This window comes from Vipera ursinii, assembly GCF_947247035.1.
Source record: "Vipera ursinii genome assembly, chromosome: 2".
Lineage (NCBI taxonomy): Eukaryota > Metazoa > Chordata > Lepidosauria > Squamata > Viperidae > Vipera > Vipera ursinii.
Genome location: NC_139513.1, coordinates 68,539,276 through 68,560,020, shown reverse-complemented (window position 1 = coordinate 68,560,020; position 20,745 = coordinate 68,539,276). Strand labels below are relative to the sequence as shown.

The following is a 20,745-nucleotide window of genomic DNA, read 5'->3' as shown; positions in this document are numbered from 1 at the left end:
ACTTATATATTTATGCAGAAATTTTAAAAATTCAAAAAAGGTTCACAAACCTTTAAGTATCATTGTAATTTAGAAGCGGTATAACAGAATAACAGAGTTAGAATGGACATTTCAGACAGATGGTTGTCTAGTCCAGGGGTCAGCAACCTTAAACACTCAAAGAGTGACTTGGACCCATTTCCTAGAGAAAAGTAAACACTAGGAGCCGCAAAACTCGCGCGTGCATATGTGCGCGTAAAGAGGGGGGAGCTTGATTGAAGAGTTTAATTAAAAAGAAATAGAGGCTGCTGTGCATGAGTTCTCTCTCCCTCCCTCCCTTTCTCTCCCTCTCTCTCCCTCTCTTTCTCCCTCCATCTTTCTCTCCGATCTTCTGCTCACCTGGCAAGCTGGCTTCACGCTGTTCTCTGACAGTGGTCTGCCAGTCCACTCAGTGTGAGTGTGATTGTGTGTGTGTGAGAGAGAGAGGGAGAGAGAGAGAGAGCTGCTGCTTTCTGCTGCTTCCTGCGGAGACGCAGCAAAGGCAGGAGGCCTGCCCAATAAGCTTATCAGCTTGTTGGAGAACAGCGTGAGGCCACTCTCTTTTTTACACACACACACACACACACACACACACACACACACACACACACACACACACCCCGCAAATGGCAGAGGATGACTGGAAGCCGCATGAGGCTCTAGAGCCATAGGTTGCCGACCCGTGGTCTAGTCTCTTCTTAAAAACTTCCAGTAATGGAGCATCCACAAATTTTGAAGGCAGGCCGATCCACTGATTAATTGTTCTAAGTGTCAGGAATTTTCTCCTTATTTCTAAGTTAGTTCTCTCCTTGATTAGTGTCCATCAGTATATGAGAAGGCTTAAAGTTTTTTAAATCAAATCCTAGTGTAATTATGGTATTTAGGAGGACAATAAAGAAATTGTCAAGGGATGTGTTCTATGAGAAATAGATTTTTACCTATTTTTTGGAAGGACTTACCATTATTTTGCTTATGAATGAATTTGTTTCTGATTATGTTTGTAAGGACATACAAGATATTAGGGAAATCTTGAGTTATAAATTGAATTGTGATATAGCAAGTGTCTCTATGTTCTTCTTTTACCTGCAGGCTAAAGATATCCTTTGCGATTACCAGACAGGAGTATTACAAAATTCACCTAAGATGGTGCTGTTGTTTCATCTAGTAGAAGAAAGTGTGAAACTTGGAGATAAAATACTGGTGTTCAGGTAAAAGGCTATGGGAAAACATTTAAAATATATTGTAAAGCAGTGCGAATAAATAAATATTATTAATTCCAACTGAACTATTCATTAAAATGTTACCTCATGGACAGAGAATGTTCATTATATTTCTGCTGATTAACTATTAATAAACCCCTTGTTGATTTCCTATATTTTTAAGATTTCCCTTAAAAAGATGCTTAGAAATAGCAGTGAGTTCAGCCTACTGGAGAACACCTAGCAAAGAGCACTGTATTATTCCCAGTGCTTTTTTTGTAAAAGAAAAAGGTGCCGGAACTTACACGTCATACAAACCACCTTGCCTACCCTACAGGGTTCCATCCAAAAAAGGTGCCGGAACTCCGTTCTGGGTGTTCTATGACAAAAAAAGCCCTGATTATTCTTATCTTTAAAAGATTTGTTGTGGTTGCATTTGATTGTGAGGCATTTTTCAACATGGTTTTCTAAGTTGTAAAAGATTTGGATACAATTTAATGTTGTTTCCATATGTTTCCTTGATCTTATAAGGTTCTTGACATCTGAGATACAGTTAATTTTGATTGTAGAACGTTGTCTACTCAAAAAAGGGTGCTTGAACTCTTCACTTTGTGTAAAATGATGGTATTCAGTTAAGTAGCTAAGTCAGTCAACTAAAATTTGGGATTAAAGGTTCAGATATATTTTATGTTTCTGATGACTTAGCTTTGATACTGTTGATTTTATTGCAGGCCACTTTTTATGATACTATCAAAAATTTGTGGCATACAGCAACCTGAACCTACTTTTTTACGGGAGAAATTTAAAACTGTAACAGTTTAGCAAAAGAACTAGAAAAATACGGAAAAAAACTTGCTAGAATTTTATCTTATCTGTATAGCTTCATTGTTGGGTTTCTTCAGTTGATAATATAGAAACTATTCTGCCCGCCATCATTATTTTATGTATATATTAACAATGAATTGGCCCTCTTCTCTTCATTTGAAATAGTTGCCCTATTCCTCCATTGGGTCAGGAATATGATAGTGAGGATGGATTAACTTACATGGAATATAATATCATATATAAAATTGACTGACAGTGTGAACAGAGTCTAGACTTCACCGCTTAAGCTGTACTATCAAGCATTTAGGTGTTTTTTGTCAGTCTGAAAGAAACTCTTATCTTTTTATAGCCAAAGCCTTTCTACATTGTCTGTCATTGAAGATTTCTTAGCAAAAAGGCCAGTGCCTTCTCCCCCAGGCTTGGATGCACAAGGAATCCATAACTGGGTCCGAAATGTGAATTATTATAGTAAGTATACCATGTTCTTCAATCTCTAGAGATTTTGCTGCTGGACAGATCTTTAAAAATACTAAAAAATCTAGTAGCATCTTTTCAAACTAATACATTTAATGAAAAGATATAAACTTTTGGGAAAGACAGCTCACTTCACCAGATGCATGGAATGACATACTCCGTGCCCTTACCTAGCTTCTGAAAGGCTATTTCTTGTAATATTGTTTTGAGAAAGTGCTGCCAGGGGCTTTCCAATTTTTGGCCACCATACATTACCTCTCCTCCAATATTGAAAAATACTACCTTCCTTGTATTTTTTTTCATGATAGAAGTGATCGTGCATGTGGTCGTATTTATATGATTGCTTACAAAATTTTGAATAATGTTTTACTTAGAAGTAGCTTTAAATGGATTTTGCCCCATTCATGTATCACATTAGTCTTTTCACACACTTATACTTTTTGTTCTCAGTTTTACTTTGATAGAAATTTATGCAGAATTTTTTGTCATAATCTAATTCTTCTCACATAGGATTGGATGGAAGTACCTCTGCCTCAGAGAGAGAACGATTGATTAACCAGTTCAATGATCCTAGCAACACTTCTATTTGTCTTTTCCTTCTTTCAACAAGGTAAGTTCAAGTAAGGATAGAGACATGCGATTGGCTATGAAGAATGTTATCTTCACATTCTCCAAAGCACCTGAAGGCAGGACAAGAAGCAACAAATGGAAACTAATCAAGGAGAGAAGCAACCTAGAACTAAGGAGAAACTTCCTGACAGTTACAACAATTAATCAGTGGAACAACCTGCCTCCAGAAGCTGTGAATGCTCCAACATTGGAAGTCTTTAAAAAGAGACTGGACAGACATTTGTCTGAAATGGTATAGAGTTTTCTGCCTGAACAGGAGCTTGGAAATAATATAATAATAATAATAACAACAACAACAACAACAACATTAATATTAATATTAATATTAATAATAAGAAGTTGGAAGGGACCTTGGAAGTCATCTAGTCCAACCCCTCGCTCAGGCTGGAAACCCTATACCATTTCAGACAAATGGCTGTCCAGTCTTTTCTTAAAAATTTCCAGTGTTGGAGCATTCACCGCTTCTGGAGGCAGGTTGTTCCACTAATTAATTGTGCTAACTGTCAGGAAGTTTCTCCTTAGTTCTAGGTTGCTTCTCTCTTTAGTTAGTTTCGTTCCGTTGCTTCTTGTCCTGCCTTCAGGTGCTTTGGAGAATAGCTTGAGTCCCTCCTGTTTGTGGCAGCCCCTGAGATATTGGAACACTGCTATCATGTCACCCCTCACCCTTCTCTTCGTTAAACTAGACATACCCAATTCCAACAGCTGTTCCTTATATGTTTTAGATAACGTCCAAGGTTCCTTCAAACGTTATTATTATTATTATTGTTTTTGTTATTATTATTATTAAAACATAATATATTAATTTATATAAAGCTTTGAACAAAGCAGTAAATCCCAATTAATATTTGATTTACAAGTGCAGTATACCAGGCAACTTTTCAGGCCCAGGAAAATAACAATTCATTTTTTCTCCCCCGCCCAGAGCTGGGTGTTTAGGTGTGAACCTTATTGGTGCAAACAGAGTGATAGTATTTGATGCTTCTTGGAACCCATGCCATGATGCACAGGCAGTATGTCGGGTATATCGCTATGGACAGAAGAAGCCTTGCCACATCTACCGACTAGTTTCTGATTTCACTTTGGAAAAGAAGATTTATGACCGTCAGATCTCCAAACAAGGGATGTCAGGTAGATCGTGCCTTGCCTTAGGCAGATTTTGCCATGCAGTACGCAGATTTCTTTGGACTCTGACTTCCAGCTCTCCCCATCTTTACCCCACCCACTCCTTTTGAAGGTGCAATAATTTGCTAATATCACAGGTTAAGGGAATGTTATTGGATAAAGCAGGAACAGCAGTTCTTCCTCTTTGGTGATCAATGTGTATTTTCTTTAGATCGTGTTGTGGACGATTTGAATCCAGTGTTGAACTTTACCAGGAGGGAGGTGGAAAACTTGCTGCACTTTGTGGAAGAGGAATCTGAGCCTGCCCAGCCTTCATTTAACCCCAGTAAGAGCAAGGAATCTGTTTTACAGCTGGCCTGTCTCAAGTACCCTCACCTCATCACCAAGGTTAGGAAGGAGAGAAAAATCCCCATATCCATGCTATTTTAATAGGTTGGCTGTAAAAATTGCATCTAATAAAGTATATGAAGAATGTATGGTGCCTGCAAGAAATTAAAGTCAAGAAAATTTGTCTCATCAAATTACCTGTGTCTGTCCCCTATTGTTTTATTATAAAATGCTTCTGATTATCAAGGAATAGGATATAATGAGATGCTCTTTTTATGTCAAGGAAAGCCCAGAGTTAATATATTGCTCACAGATTTCATCATAGGTGGTATTCAACAGTGTTACTTCATTGTTAAATACCATTTCTGCATTGCAACAATTTTTTTAGTTTTATCTCACTTTATGACTACCACATTTGTTTCAAAGAGTTGGAGGATTCTCCAGATCAGATCTGAAGGGTGTGGAGAGAAGTGGTGGTAATTAAGGGTGGGGAGATAGAAAGTATTATGCAGGTAAAATCTACTTCTTTAATATTGGCTGTAGTCTAGCATAAGGACTGACTTCTAGTTTTTGTTGTTTTTGTTTGCAATCTTACTGTTTTATTATCTGTCTGGATAATAAAAATGGCTCTAGATCAGGGTTCCTCAAAATGGTCAGTATCAACCACCAAAAGTCAATGGGACAATCCATTCTTGTTTTTGTTGTTGCTATTTATGCTACTATTAGTTAAAATAATATTTATTAAATAATTTTCTTATAACGTTTGGGGGTTGAACAATCTGAAACTTTCATGAAAGGGTTGATGAGCTAAAGTGTTTGGGGGTTCCTACTGTAGATGAAGGGACACGGTGGCTCAGTGGGTTAGGACGCTGAGCTTGTTGATCAGAAGGTCGGCAGTTTGGCGGGTCGAATCCCGAGTGCCGCGCAACAGAGTGAGCGCCTGTTACTCGTCCCAGCTTCTGCCAACCTAGCAGTTCGAAAGCATGTAAAAATGCAAGTAGAAAAATAGGGACCACTACAGTGGGAAGGTAACAGTGCTCCATGCGCCTTTGGCGTCCAGTCATGCCGGCCACATGACCACGGAGACGTCCTCGGACAAGCGCTGGCTGTTTGGCTTTGAAACGGAGATGAGCACCGGCCCCTAGAGTTGGAAACGACTAGCATGCATGCGCGGGGGAACCTTTACCTTTACTTTACCTTTTTACTGTAGATGAAGGCTCCGCTTTTCTCCAGAGGCAGTGAGGCCAGGATATATGAATGGAGGTCTGGTTTTTGTGGACATCCCTACCGGCTGCGATTTGGCAACTTTCTGCTTGCTTCTCCATTGATATTGGTTGTGGGAAGTCAGCAGGAAGTTGCTTTGCCTAATTTGGTTAACATCTGCAACTAGGAGTACAGGGATTGCTATCACTGAGCAATGCCGATGTGCCCTATAACTGCATTTCTTGGCAGTGGAAATTTCACTCTCATTTGCTATAATAAATTGAGGACTATCTTTACATTTAATAAATTTTTAAAAAATACACTAATGCAGGAGAAGGTTCCTTCCCATTCCTACATAAGATTAAACATTTGTGGCATAACTCTAAATGCGTATTTCTAGGAGTTTTGAAAGATACCAGCAACCTCATGCTTCTAATATTATCAAGGGGGATTAAATGTTAACTATATAAAATAATATCAAAATGTTCCTAATTGTTTCATTAGAATACTTGGAGGATTATTTGATTGTTCAGGGGGGGGGATTGTTGTTTGACTTCTTGCTGTTTTGTGATCCATTCCATAAACCAGTGTGCTTCAGATGCAACCTCCTTATGCTTTAATCCCCACAGGAGCCTTTCCAGCATGAATCACTACTAATTGATCGTAAAGAGCACAAGCTCACCAAGGCAGAGAAAAAAGCTGCAAAAAAGAGCTACGAGGAAGAAAAGCGTGCGTCTGTCCCTTATACCCGTCCTTCCTATGCTCAGTATTACCCAGTCACTGACCAGAATCTGACAAGTATTCCTGCCTTCAGTCAAAGGAATTGGTGGGTGCCTTGTTCCTTTCCATGAAGCTAAACAGGAGTAGCAAAATTTTTATCCTACTTCTGCCCTCTTGGCAGTGTTTCCTGGTCCCCAGAACGTAGGTGAAACGAAGGAGGTTATTGTCATCTTGGTAGCCGTGAGCAGTTGAAGCTGATATAGAAAATGAGTCGATACGTAGAGTGCATTGAGCAGAATCTTATTGCGATGGGGAAACCAATATTTAATGAGCTCATGGCACATATAAGCCACGGCACACAGGCTTAGTAGTACGCACTTCCCACCTAGGATATTAGGTATGGTTTTTAAATTCATTATTGTTGATTTCTTGACCCAGTGTGGGAGAAAATGAAAGTATTTCTGTTTAGTATATCACTTATTAAAGATTTTCCTTAGGTGATTGCATATGGAGAAATTAATATGCGATTGACAGCTCATAGTCCTTTTAGTGTACTTATTCCCTTCTTGTGGAAGATCTAGGAAGAGTTATTTAAGCAGAAGCGGGGTGACCATCAGGAGAGTGATGGAGTGGAAGATCTTGCTTGTGAAAAGAGGCTGTTGAGTTCTTTCAAATTCTGTAATCCCGTTGACTTATTCCTTGCGTTGTAGGCGACCAAGCCTCAAAGGTGAGGACAGGCCAGTGGCAAGCGTGCGTCCTGTTCAGTCCACCCCTATTCCGATGATGCCTCGTCATGTCCCCTTAGGCAGTATGGGAGCAGCTTCGATCTCCAATCCTGCTATTAACTTCCCCATCAATTACCTGCAACGAGCTGGTGTTCTCGTGCAGAAGATTGTCACCACAACAGGTCAGTTGCTTTGGCAATTACACTTTCTTAGGAAATGAGATTTCACAAAAAGTGAATACAGATTTTTTTCCCAAGAACACATTGAGGTCAGTTCGCTGATAACAGAATCTTATGTTGACCCTTAATTGCTATGAATTAAATAGGACAGTGACACATTTCTAAGGCTCAAGACCCAGTCTTAACATAGGTCTAAAACAAGACTTAATTGCCATTACTTTATTTCATTCTACAAGTTTATCTTCCTGATATTTCCCCTAGGGGAAATAGAGAATATTCTTCCCTTATCAACGAGAAAACATTTGCAAAAACATTTGGTCATACAGACATAACATGCCTAATGAATATTCTGCACTCTACCCAGCTGCTAAATGTGTTGGAGGCTTATTCATTTTTGTACATGTGTTTGTCTTTTAATTTTACAAAAACACAAAGTACTTGAAAAGATGAAGGAGAGTGGTTGAAATGTCACTCCTGCATCCTCCTTTGTTAACTGGTCATTTTCTTGAACTAACAGTTAAAAATAGAGTATTATCCATTAATATAATTTTTTACTAGCTTTTTCTCTCCTGCTGTATTTTTAAAACATATAACTACATAATGGTTTTGTGTTTTATATAATACCCAGCCAAATACTGAATACTTGGAAGATGTTATTTTTTTTTTAAACAATCCACTTTGAAGCCTCATGCAGTGATTCACATGCCTATTATTTTATCCATTTTAGATATAGTGATTCCAGGTACGAACACTTCCACAGATGTGCAGGCAAGAATCAGCGCTGGTGAAAGCATACATATTATCCGTGGAACTAAAGGTAATTGAGATTGTAAGGTGGGGTGAGGGTGGACTTTATTTTTTCTTATATATTTCTTCTCTACTCTTATCATTTCTTGTTCAAAAAGTGCAATGCCATTGGGAAAAGCTCCATACAATAAAGAAGTTCCACGTGGTTTATCTACCTCAAATTAACATATTTTGATTGATTTATTTTTTTAGTTCAGGTGGACCACATTCAGGATTAGTTTTTGATCATACATTTGTTCATTATTGACCTGTTTTAATATAGACAATGTGATAGTAGTTTGAAATTACAGTAGAGATTGTAACTAGCCATCTCATGTTTTTATAAAGATATTTTGAAGGTAGAATTAACTTTACCAGATGGTTGAAGGAGGTTTTGTCCTTTCCAAGTAAGGAATTCTGCACATTGTTGTTTTGTGATCTGCAAGTGACAGTACATTTCATTTTTTGCCAGAAATCTTTATTTTAGTAGTCTGCTTTCACCTTCTCAGTAGTAACTTAGCCAGATATTGGGTGCTCCTTATTGTGCAGGCTGCTTTTTAAAATCCCCTTTTCTTTAAATATCATTGGCCTTTCAAAAATACAGAATTTGAACGAATGGTCAAATACAAGAGGCAGCAGGAGAGTTGATTGTAAATTGTTCCTAGGCCTAGTTATTTGGCTGCTCTGTAAAGAACCTTTCTTTAACCTCCTACAGGCAGTCCTCACTTAACGACCACAACGGTCTGTCACTAAGTGATGCAATTGCTAAGTGAAATAACATGTGACCACAACAGTCTTATGTCACTTAAGTCACATTACAGATTAAACAAGACATCACAGGACCAGGGCTTGTGATTTTACTGCCAGGTTCTCCATTAGCTTTGTTTATTGGAAACTGGTTGTGAAGTGTGCAAATGGCAGTCTCATGCTGCAATCATTATAAATGCAAAGTCTGCTTGTAAAGTTATTTTTTCATAACTTTGATTGCTAAACATGATATTTGTTAAATGATGTCTACCTGTATTTTGTACAATATACCAAGGTTATTAGTGAATGAATTTGTATTGTTGAATGCATTTTATAACTCCATACAAAATGGAGTTGTAAAGCCAATAACCACATTAGGGGGAATTAGACAACCCATGACCAGTTGGGTTATCATTTCAGAGATATTTCCTTACCAGATTCCTCTCTGTCTTCAACAGTGGCAATCCTTCTAAAGTGCTGCCTTCACTCGAAAAGATTTGGGGAGATATTCAGAGATGTATCTGCCTTGGAAATAGCCCATGTTGAACTGTAGAAAACAGCCAAACATCAGGAGTTGACCACATGGAATTTATGCCATTTTGTATTATGTCCTAAAATATTGTTTAATAATTTTTATATCATAAAATGTTTTATAAAATTTACCAAATTTCAATTCCACGGGAGTCGTGGGTCAAAGATTTTGCATTCGTTTTGTAAAGTAGCCCATCTGACGTCCCCTGGTTCAAAAATTATTGCCCTACATCACCCAGTTAAAGGTTAACACACAAGAGAAACAGGAGACTAGTGCTGGATCCCATTCTCAGGGAAGTTCTGAATCTCCAGGGTGTGGAGAAGCTGGATCTCCAGACACATCATGGAGATTGAGAAGTTCCCTGATGGGGTCCAGCGCAAGTCTGAAAGCTTGGAAGAACAAATCTCTGGTCCCGGTGACCAACTCAGAATGGATCCTGCAGAAATGGTTCAACACTTGGATTCTCAGTTCTATGCTTATAGGTCCCTGTGTAACCAATACAGCCTTTCTTGGTTGCTGCTAGATTCTGCACCCCAATTAATTAAATTCTTCTTACATATTCTTTGAATAAGAAAATGTAATGGGGAGCTAGCATGTTACAACGCAGAGCACAAGGCACAAGCATAATTAATGCTTCCAATAATGCCCCTAGTCTCCTTAGAGACTCCAGAGACATTCCTAGAAAATAACATGATGAGTGGCTGGAGGCATGTCCATCTAGCCAGTAGACAGACAAATGTCAAATAAATTGTAACAGAGAAACCTAGAGGCCTGTTGTTGTGAATTATAGTAGCGGTCTTATTGTACCTGTAAAATGCTCTATTGACACACACACACACACCCAAATTCCGCAAGTCTAGCTTTACTGCTATGATCCATCTCTTCCCCAGGAACATACATCCGGACCAGTGATGGGCGGATCTTTGCTATCCGAACTACTGGAAAGCCAAAGGGCAATGAAGATCATCGCATGGTTGCTTCAGGTGAACACCATTTTATTTTGAAAGCTTTCAAAGAGATTATATATATTCAAAACTATTTTTCTAACAACAGTAATAAAATGTAGACATTAGAAGAATGGACATTAAAAGAAAATTCATTCAGTTAGAAAAAATGAAAATTACATTAGAATCACGCTGAAACAAATAAAAATTAATAAACATTTAGCATTTTAATTAATGTTAAAACAGGAAAGAGAAAGGCCTGACAGTGTGTTTACAAGGTGGGTATTCTGTTATGACTTTTATACTTTGCTAAGTGTTATCAATTGAATAAATTTTGGAATTCCTTTTAACACCCAGTTAAATTATCTATGCCAGAGTTATTCCATTCATGCAAAGGAAATAAGAAAAGTGGTTTTCATGGTTTTAATTTCAGTTTTGATTTACCAAAAACTAAGAAAATATCTTTGGATCAGCTTTTCATTGTAATAAAAATAAACTCTGTAAAGTGCTGCATTTTAAAACATATGTGGTAAAATAATGGCCATATATCTCCTGGAACAAAATCTCTAGAAGTTAAATAAACCAGACTTACAGTCATGGCCGAAATTGTTGGCACCCCAGAAATTTTTCCAGAAAATCAAGTATTTCTCACAGAAAAGTATTGCAGGAACACATGTTTTGCTATACACAGGTTTATTCCCTTTGTGTGTATTGGAACACAACAAAAAAGGGAGGAAAAAAAGCAAATTGGACATAATGTCAAACAAAACTCCAAAAATGGGCTGGACAAAATTATTGGCACCCTTTCAAAATTGTGGATAAACAAGATTGTTTCAAGCATGTGATGCTCCTTTAAACTCACCTGGGGCAAGTAACAGGTGTGGGCAATATAAAAATCACACCTGAAAGCAGATAAAAAGGAGAGAAGTTCACTTAGTCTTTGCATTGTGTGTCTGTGTGTGCCACACTAAGCATGGACAACAGAAAGTGAAGAGAACTGTCTGAGGACTTGAGAACCAAAATTGTGGACAAATATCAACAATCTCAAGGTTACAAGTCCATCTCCAGAGATCTAGATTTGCCTTTGTCCACAGTGCGCAACATTATCAAGAAGTTTGCAACCCATGGCACTGTAGCGAATCTCCCTGGTCGTGGACGGAAGAGAAAAATTGATGAAAGGTTGCAACGCAGGATAGTCCGGATGGTGGATAAGCAGCCCCAAACAAGTTCCAAAGGAATGCAAGCTGTCCTGCAGGCTCAGGGAGCATCAGTGTCAGTGCGAACTATCCGTCGACATTTAAATGAAATGAAACGCTATGGCAGGAGACCCAGAAGGACCCCACTGCTGACACAGAGACAAACAAGCAAGATTACAGTTTGCCAAAATGTACTTGAGTAAGCCAAAATCCTTCTGGGAAAACGTCTTGTGGACAGTTGAGACCAAGATAGAGCTTTTTGGTAAAGCACATCATTCTAATGTTGACCGAAAACGAAATGAGGCCTACAAAGAAAAGAACACAGTACCTACAGTGAAATATGGTGGAGGTTCAATGATGTTTTGGGGTTGTTTTGCTTCCTCTGGCACTGGGTGCCTTGAATGTGTGCAAGGCATCATGAAATTTGAGGATTACCAAAGGATTTTGGGTCGCACTGTAGAGCCCAGTGTCAGAAAGCTGGGTTTGCATCCGAGATCTTGGGTCTTCCAGCAGGACAATGACCCCAAACATACGTCAAAAAGCACCCAGAAATGGATGGCAAGAAAGTGCTGGAGAGTTCTGAAGTGGCCAGCAATGAGTCCAGATCTGAATCCCATTGAACACCTGTGGAGAGATCTTAAAATTGCTGTTGGGAAAAGGCTCCCTTCCAATAAGAGAGACCTGGAGCAGTTTGCAAAGGAAGAGTGGTCCAAAATTCCGGGTGAGAGGTGTAAGAAGCTTATTGATGGTTATAGAAAGCGACTGATTTGAGTTATTTTTTCCAAAGGGTGTGCAACCAAATATTAAGTTAAGGGTGCCAATAATTTTGTCCAGCCCATTTTTGGAGTTTTGTTTGACATTATGTCCAATTTGCTTTTTTTCCTCCCTTTTTTATTGTGTTCCAATACACACAAAGGGAATAAACCTGTGTATAGCAAAACATGTGTTCCTGCAATACTTTTCTGTGAGAAATACTTGATTTTCTGGAAAAATGTCTGGGGTGCCAACAATTTCGGCCACGACTGTAAGTATATTTTTTTCACATGTTATTTAAGATTCTCAGTTTTTAATTTATAGACTTTTTATGTCATTAATTATCACAGACATTGAATACATTTTGAACTCACATAATACATTTCTACTATGCTGGATAACTTTTTTAATATAGTATTTCTATGTAGACTTTTTACCCAGATCTTAACTTCTCTTAAAAATTAGCTTTTTCTTTTCAAATACATGACAGCCTGAAACTGATGTCCAAAAGAAAAATTGATCTGTATATTCCTCTGTCAAAAATCTTGTACAACAAAAGTAAACAGGAGAGTTTGTAAAACCCATGCCAAAAGCAGCCCCGTAAATTGAGTAGGGAAATGAAAAGACAAATAGCGAAGAAGATGCAACATTGGAGCAATATTCTTCCATTTTTGTCGCTAGAATACAGGTAATTGCAAGCAATGCAAGCATTTAGAGGTGTGTTTTCTAAGATCCAGTGCTTGCATGGACAATGCTAGAAGCAGAGAGTTTGGAACAAGATTGATCTGTTATACAGTAAGAAGGTACAGGTGTACCTCACCCCTCCTGCCCCCCTCCAAAAAAATAAAAATACAAATTTCCAGTCTGTGAAATTGTGTTGAGAGCAAAAGCTTTAAACCTGAATTTTGAATCCTTCCTTTCTCCCTTTTCTTGGAAATTTCTGGGTTTCTTCTTTTAAGAGCTTTTCTGGTTCTTGCAGTGAAACCGGCTTATCAAGAGCCACATCCTAGAATCTCTGGCTGTAAGCTTTTAGTCTGAGCATCACTTGAGAAAAAAGTCTGAGTTCCTTCACGTTATACAGCTCAGAAGGATATCGAAAGATGGATTGGTTCAACCACCATTCAGAGTGCTGTAAACTTTTCTTAGGCTCTACTGTGCCCATAATAATTTAGATTTCCCCACCTGCTACTGAAATGAGTCACTGAAAACAAAGTAGCCTACTGCCTCATTAATCAGACTGTTTTTTTTCCTACTACTTCTTCTGAATCTTTAGTGCCATTTCTGGTTACTTTTTTACATGTTGTCATACTCTGCTTTACGTAGGATCCCAGGGTCCATCGGTTGAATCCACGAGCAACGGCAGACACAATGCCTCATCCCCCAAACTTCCCAACGCAGAGGAGCTCACTCGGCCTATTTCGCCAGACAGTCCGGAAATCATCAGTGAACTGCAGCAATACGCAGAGGCGGCAGCTGCCCGTGAGTCCAAACACAGTTCTCCCACCACCAACACTACACCTGGATATCCCACTCGGAAAGACAATGCACCCCACGCAACAGCTCGTGGAACTGAGCAACGAGTAGGGACCCATGGTTTGGCTTCTTCATCGGCCTTGCCGGCCACCAGTCAACACGCTGACAGCCACTCAGTGCTGGACTTACGAGGGAACAAGCGTAAGTCAAGTTCACCATCTGGTCCGGATGAGCAAGCCCATCACCAGCAGAAGAAACGCTCACTGCCAACAACAGGTCAACCATATGAAAGTGGGTACCCTGTGTCTGGTGGGTTCACCATGCCCTCTGTCCCTTTAAACCACAACTTAACCCATCCATTTGCTCCCCAAGCAGGCAACTCCTTGTACATGGGCACAGGCTCCTCCTATTACCAGCTGCCTAGCTTGCTCTCAGATCCTCATTTGATGTTCCCTGTGACTACTGACCCTCTGCTGACAGCGGGCACTGCTAGTTCTTCTGCTGCTACCTCAGCCACCGCCAGCGTCCCCTCTTTCATGTTAAACCCCTCCATGACGGGGGTGCTGTCCAACTACTCGCTGCCCTTCTCACAGTCACTCCTCTCTGAGCCCAGGATGTTTGCTCCTTTTCCAAGCCCTGTCTTACCCAGCAGCCTTCCCAGGAGCGTGGCATCTGCCTACCCTGGCTTCATGTCACCTCACACGGGATATCCAGCGGGGGGCCTCCTGCGGTCTCAGGTGCCTCCGTTTGACACCCGTGAGGTCTCTGAGGTGGGCGGCAGCTCCAACGAGGATGAGGACAAAGATGATGATGTAATAGAAATCACAGGGAAGTAATGGGCCTAGTCACGTCTTATAGATTGCATCTTTGGTCGGGAGGCAAAAATTCCTTGCTGGACCTTTCTCTGAGGTCAGGATTTTATATCTAGAACACAGCAGAAGTGGAGGAGGAGGAGGAGGTTGGAAAGGCAATGGCATGCTTAGTTGTCAAAGATCTGCTTTGTATGGGAACTGAATTAATTGAATGGACGCCCCTCCCGCAGGAGTGGGGAGAAACAAGAGTTGGGCAAGGGAAGTATCACTGCAAACCACAGGAGTGCCTCCTTGACTTTCCCTCCCAGGCTGTCTGCGTTGTCCAAAAGGAAGACTTGCCATTAATATTTCAGTGCCCTTTGTTAGACTGGAGACATTGGGCTGATTTTCTTTTCTTTTTTTCTTTTCTTTCTTTCTTTCTTTCTTTCTTTTTTGGTGTCTGTGGAATAACACTCATACACAAACGGCCTTATCTGAGAAAGTTCATTGTCCCATGATCAAAAAGCAGGAGATTTTGTACCCTAAGAAACCTGAGAATGAACTGCATTTTTAATGGAGGGAGGGAGGGAGGTGGGAAAGGAAGGAGCAGGCAAGGTGTGTGTCAGTGTCCTATCTGGGAAGGGGTGGGCAGGGTCTGTGTGAAAATGAATTTGTCATCTTTCTGAATGTTCCAGGCAAATCAGCCCAGTGCCCTTTGTCCAGGCCCTTGCGGAGTGGTGGTGGGAGATGGAGAGATGGGGTGCAGATGTGGGCTGTCCTACCGCCTTCTCTTAAGAGTTGCATTTGAAGATGGGGGGGAGGGCAATTGCAGGTCAGTTTCTTCTGGTTTCTTCAGCCCCATTGGGTTAGGACTTGTGTCAGTCGTGTAGTGAGCTAGTGCTTGGTGGAGACATTTTAAGGCTTTTCTTAATTCCCCCGTCCAGCTTTTTTCCCCACTCACTGATTACTCTCCTTCTGCTGCTCCTCCTCCCCCTTTAGAAGCGATGATGAGCCTACAGGTCTGGCAAAAGAAAGAAGCTGTCAGATTTCTGTTGAGCAGAACCAAGTGGACCTCCTGCCAAAGGGGTTTTTGCTTGAGCTCCTTGTACCGCTGCTGCCAGGGTTTTTATCAACACTGACTGTTCTCCCTCCTCCAGAGAACTGTTGTGCTACTAATTTATTTCATGAAAGCGAAGTATTTATTGGGGAAGTATTTCCCCCCCCCTTCCCCCCCGCTTCCTCCTTGCTAAAAGCAGTTAGGCTGTTTATAGTCTGGCCCGTTTGAGAAAGAAAGAAAGAAAGTGACAAGTAGATTGCTTGAACAAATTCAGGGGTGCTTTATAGGGCCAAGGCAGAATTACCCCCACCCCTGTGCCTCATCGGGGAGACTGGGGAGATTGGGGGCCGGGGCATTTGTTTGGCTAGAGCTTTGTTTAGTCTCTAGCTTTTCCCCCTTACAGTGGGCAACGGGTGAGGTTGATGTTAAAGCGGCTCTCTCAAGGATTTTTAAACTAGGTTCCCGCCATTCCAGTGGTTTTAACAGTAAAAAAGCTAAAGCTTTGCAGAGGAAAGCCCCCTCTATAGGGTTGCTAGTATCTGGCCCAAGTTTATAATACATTGCCACAGAAGTGTGGAAGGAGAAGCCATTTATTTTCATATAAGGCTTAACAATGGAAGGAAGTTGCAGAGATTTGGCATAGAAATCAACTTCTCTCTCTATTGTGCAGAAAAGGGAGATGGTGGTACCCCCTGGGAGTGTGTGTGAAGGAATAATTCCCCCAGTTTGTCTGTAAAAAAGATTACACTGGATAAAATGGTGTTGTATAAGATATTGTCCTTCCGATGACAAGGGATGAGGCGCTTGCACATCCATGACAAGGAGTCGGTGAGAGCATTGCTAAGAAAACCTTTCCAGGATAGTGGTTCAGGTCCTGTTCTCACCTTATCTTTGTTATGTGGTTGCTGCAAAGGAAGACAGTGGATCCACAGGAAAGTGGCTTTTATTGCCAGACTCCTTTCCCCCCCCTCCCCTCCATGAAGAACTTTCTTTCGTGCATCATACCTCTTCGTGAAAAGTTTGAACACATGATTTGAATGGCGGTAATGTGAGAATTGAGCCTTTGCTCAACCTATAAAAGACCTACCAGGCCCCTTGGTTGAAGAGGTTATGGCTACTTGCTTTTCATATTGTGAATCAGAAATGATTCCGAGAGGAAGCGCTGTGTGAGTATGACTGTGTGTACGTGTATAGTTTTATGTACCATTAAAAAGCATGTAAAGTTGGGCTTTCTGACTATCTTTCTCTGCTAATTGGGCACTGTCTGTCAGGCCTGACTTCACCATTTGTAGAAGCCTTAGATTTGAAGTTAGCTATGCAAATTACTTTAATTATTTTAAAATGAAAAAACATTAAAATAGTGCTTTCTTCTTTAACATATCCTAGGAGTTGAAAACCGAGGGGTTCTGAGCAAACTTCTGGACAACTTGTCTTTGGATGCACCATGGGATTAAAAAAAAAACACACAAACACAATCCCCCACAAAAATAACAAAGCAAATTAACTGATGGTGTCCATTCCAGTTTCTCCAAAGACTTGGCCTTGGTACGTCTGTGAGTCATGCCCTTTTGTGATTTGTATGTGTCCAACTCATGCAAAATAATGACGGCACTGATTGTACTGTAAACTGCAACCCTCTAGGTAGGTTGACTCGGGAACTGGATATAGGCAAGGGGGCTTATGCCTAAGCAGCAAGAATGCAGAAATTTTTGAAGCCAAGCAATTTTTTCGTGAAGGAATTTTTTTCCCTTCAGGTTTTAGGCAGACTCAATATTCAGTATACAGTGAGTTTTGGGCAGCAGAGGTGATAACAACCCGCGCAATCCTACTAGCACCTGTCTTGACTTTCATGAAGTAACGGGGCAGATAAGTTAATACATTTTTATATACAATTAACTTCAGACTGCAGCTTTTGGATTCTCTTATCTCTCTTGAACATCATATACGAGCACAGAAGAGTCACCAGACTTGACAGGTTTTGATGACATCCTTAACTGTAAAATATGGGATGTTTGATCAGGAGAAAAGATGCAGCTGTAATTAAGTAGACCAGGCGTCTATAGTCATCTTTTAAATAGGAATGGAAGATTAGCTGTAGGAAATGGTGTACACCTGTAACTTACTAGTCTGACCACTGGATGGCAATGTTGTATCACTTGGATTTTTATTAGATTTTAACAACACAATATTTTGAAAAATTGGCTTTTGTACTTGGGTAACAATAGTATAAAAATGTTAAGTCTGACTCTGCACATCTTTCTTCTCTCTCTTTCTCTCTCTCTCTCTCTCCCCCACCCTTTGTTTATGTTAGTGGATTGCTTGAACATAATTGTACCACTGACAAGGTCCATTTGGTCACTCTGTCTCTCACACACACAAACCCAAACACATACCTTCAGTGAGACCAGCCACTTTCTGTGAACTTTGGAAAGAAACACATTTGGGGCAGATTCCTCTATTTCAGCAAGTGCCTGACCTGTGTCTCCTTCCTAATAATAGGGGTTTAAATGTAATTGGTCTCCTAGAGATTAAAATGCATTCCCAGCACTTGCCAAGAGAGAACAGTGTTGCCACTGGCAATGAAGACCGCATTCTTCTGCTTTGCACCCTTCTTGCTTCTAGAGAGCATAAAAAAACACCCTCTTTCTCACTTATGAATTCTCCCACGCATTCAACATCCTTAGGAAGGTGTGGCTTCTAGAAACAAAGGGTGGCTGTTGTGCCTTGTTTGTGAAGAACAGAGAATGCTTGACTTGGGAGCTGAGTCAGAATAGCATAGTGACTTGCATAGTACAATGTTGGAATGGTCCCTTCCTTGATGCACTGTAATTTCGAAGAATGTAGTGGCTGCTCAGAAGCAGCATATGTGTTTGTGTTGTGAGATCTCTGAATTTAACTACTTCTTTTATATCAAGAATAATTTCTTTCCTTTGCTGGCTTTTTGTTAGATCTACTTGCCAGGGCTTGTGCAATTTGCACTGTTAAATTTCAGACCACAAAAGAAAACATGTATTATGAATTTACAGGTGGAGCTGAGTTACAGCTAGATGTATTTGGCTAAGGTCTTGGGATACTTAGAAGGTTCTTGCATTCCCTGGGTGTTTTGGATCTGCATGTAATCTTTGGATTTTTCTTGATAAACCATACATTGCAATATCTCTCTGCGCTTTAGAGCAACAGTACTGTACCAGGTGGTTGTGGTACAAAATAATTGACCCCTTCATAAATGCTTAGGGTAAAAACGTGACCTTAAACTGTGATATTTTACAGACCTTGCTACTACTTTCGGTTTTATTCCAATTCTGGCAGTATAGAACTTAAAACTGACAAAGATCACCTTGTTTAGACACAGATTTCCTATGATGGATTATTTTTGGTGGGAATAGCATTGGAGGACTTCTCCCCGACCATGTTAAGAATTGCCCACATGTCTGCATGCTAATTACTGTTCTCTATCTCCATGTGACCAAGATATGGAAACGAGGAGAAGCGCTGCCCGCAGAGGGCAGATTTTATATTTTAAAGTGCTCCTACAGTATTTCATTCTGTGGGACACAGTTATATGGACATACAGGGGACAGTTTTAAGAAGAAGAAAAAATCTGATTTCAACCTCTGTCAAAGAATCCCAGGAATATGCAAGCTTCCTCTCTTAAAATAATGATCCTATTGATTGTGCTATCAGAATTATGTAATTGATAACAGCAGTGCAAATGTTTCTTGCAAGATCTCAGATCGAATGAAAATTTACCGTAATTACATATATTTGCACTGAAATCCTGATTTAGGCGCTGTATATATAATTATTAAACTGGAGAAATGGTTGATCGTATTAGCTCCATTAAACCAAGGGAAATATACCCCAGTAGATTAAAACAGAATTGTGTCTTATTTGATACCAAAACCATATTATATCACGTCTAGGGATTTATAAGGATATTTTTAGGCCTTTGGGAATGCTCGCTCCTTGCAACTCAATCAGGAAAGCAATTTCTGTAGAAAGTAGGGAGGATATTTGCAAGTTTAGGAAAGATCAACAGAAATAGAAATTTGAGAGCTGGCAGAGAAGGAGACCTTTTTTTGTGCTCTTTATTGAAACAAGACCACTAAACAGCTGCCCACAGCTGCATTGCTTCTTGGGTCCTATATTATTATTAGTTTCCCTGTTTACGTTCTCTGTCCCTCCATTAAATCTATTTGTACAGGGGAGCCAAACGAATTGAATGGTTTTCTTGGTTTTTTGTTTTGCCTTTAGTTTGTGGCCTGTGCTTTGTGATTGAAATAAAAAAAGACATTTCTGTAGCAGGGTCGGTTGGTTGGCTGGTGGCACGCATGGGATATGTGCTTCCCTCATCTCTCTGTCCAGCGGGATGTGCTCACTCGATCTCCCAGAACAGAGACATTTGAACAATTTTGTTGTTTATATGATGTATTTATTTTTACTTGTGTTTCATGTCATTTTTTTTTAAAAAAAAATAAATGAATAAATTGTAAGTTGGTACAATGCCTATCAATTCTTTCTCCTTTTTTAAAAAAAATAAACTTCAACCGTTATGAAGAATTTGGTCATTTTGGTCTGGAATTAGTTTGAATTTTCCCTCCTTGTGGTTTCTTCCACCGAAAGGAAAAATAGTCTGACAACATGAGTTTGTGTGTTTTACAAACAACGTCTTGCATTGGTTTCAGTGATATTCAGGCACAATTAACTAGCTAATTAACTACTTAGCTTAATTAAAGCTAATTAATGCCCCAATTTATAGACAGAATGCAACGTTTGACACAAATGTATATTATACTTAGACCTTATAACAAACCAACCTTCAGTAGTAAAAGACTGAAGTTCCATCACCCTTTTTATATATGAATTTCCATCAATTATAAAGATTTGGTTCAAGCCCTAATTTGAGTTGCACTGATTGGAAATAGACCAAACCGACTAAACCAGATCTGAAGTGGAATTTTGAAACCCAAAGCTTCTACCACTCATGGACTATCATGTATTATCTGTAAATAGCTACATTGATATTTATGTGAAGTGAAGTGTT

At 39.9% G+C, this 20,745-nt stretch overlaps 1 protein-coding gene across 16 annotated transcripts in view; it reads left to right on the top strand.

The window, feature by feature from the left end:
* Positions 1–20,745, top strand: part of RAD54L2 (RAD54 like 2) — an 84,775-nt gene that overhangs the window by 46,290 nt on the left and 17,740 nt on the right. For 3 of the 16 annotated variants that reach the window (XR_014491497.1, XR_014491498.1, XM_083354966.1), the window contains exons 13-22: positions 1,108–1,226; positions 2,392–2,510; positions 3,027–3,126; positions 4,069–4,274; positions 4,480–4,655; positions 6,428–6,624; positions 7,229–7,425; positions 8,150–8,239; positions 10,378–10,470; positions 13,704–14,162. Coding sequence is in view for 7 of the 16 variants with exons in the window: in XM_083354966.1 (XP_083211092.1) it covers positions 1,108–1,226; positions 2,392–2,510; positions 3,027–3,126; positions 4,069–4,274; positions 4,480–4,655; positions 6,428–6,624; positions 7,229–7,425; positions 8,150–8,239; positions 10,378–10,470; positions 13,704–14,162 (1,756 nt within the window). In the remaining 9 variants the exon portion in view is untranslated. Of the gene's footprint in view, positions 1–1,107; positions 1,227–2,391; positions 2,511–3,026; positions 3,127–4,068; positions 4,275–4,479; positions 4,656–6,427; positions 6,625–7,228; positions 7,426–8,149; positions 8,240–10,377; positions 10,471–13,703; positions 15,299–15,339; positions 20,209–20,745 lie in introns of those variants that run through there. The other 13 variants (XR_014491494.1, XR_014491501.1, XR_014491496.1 and 10 more) reach the window with 10 other exon arrangements.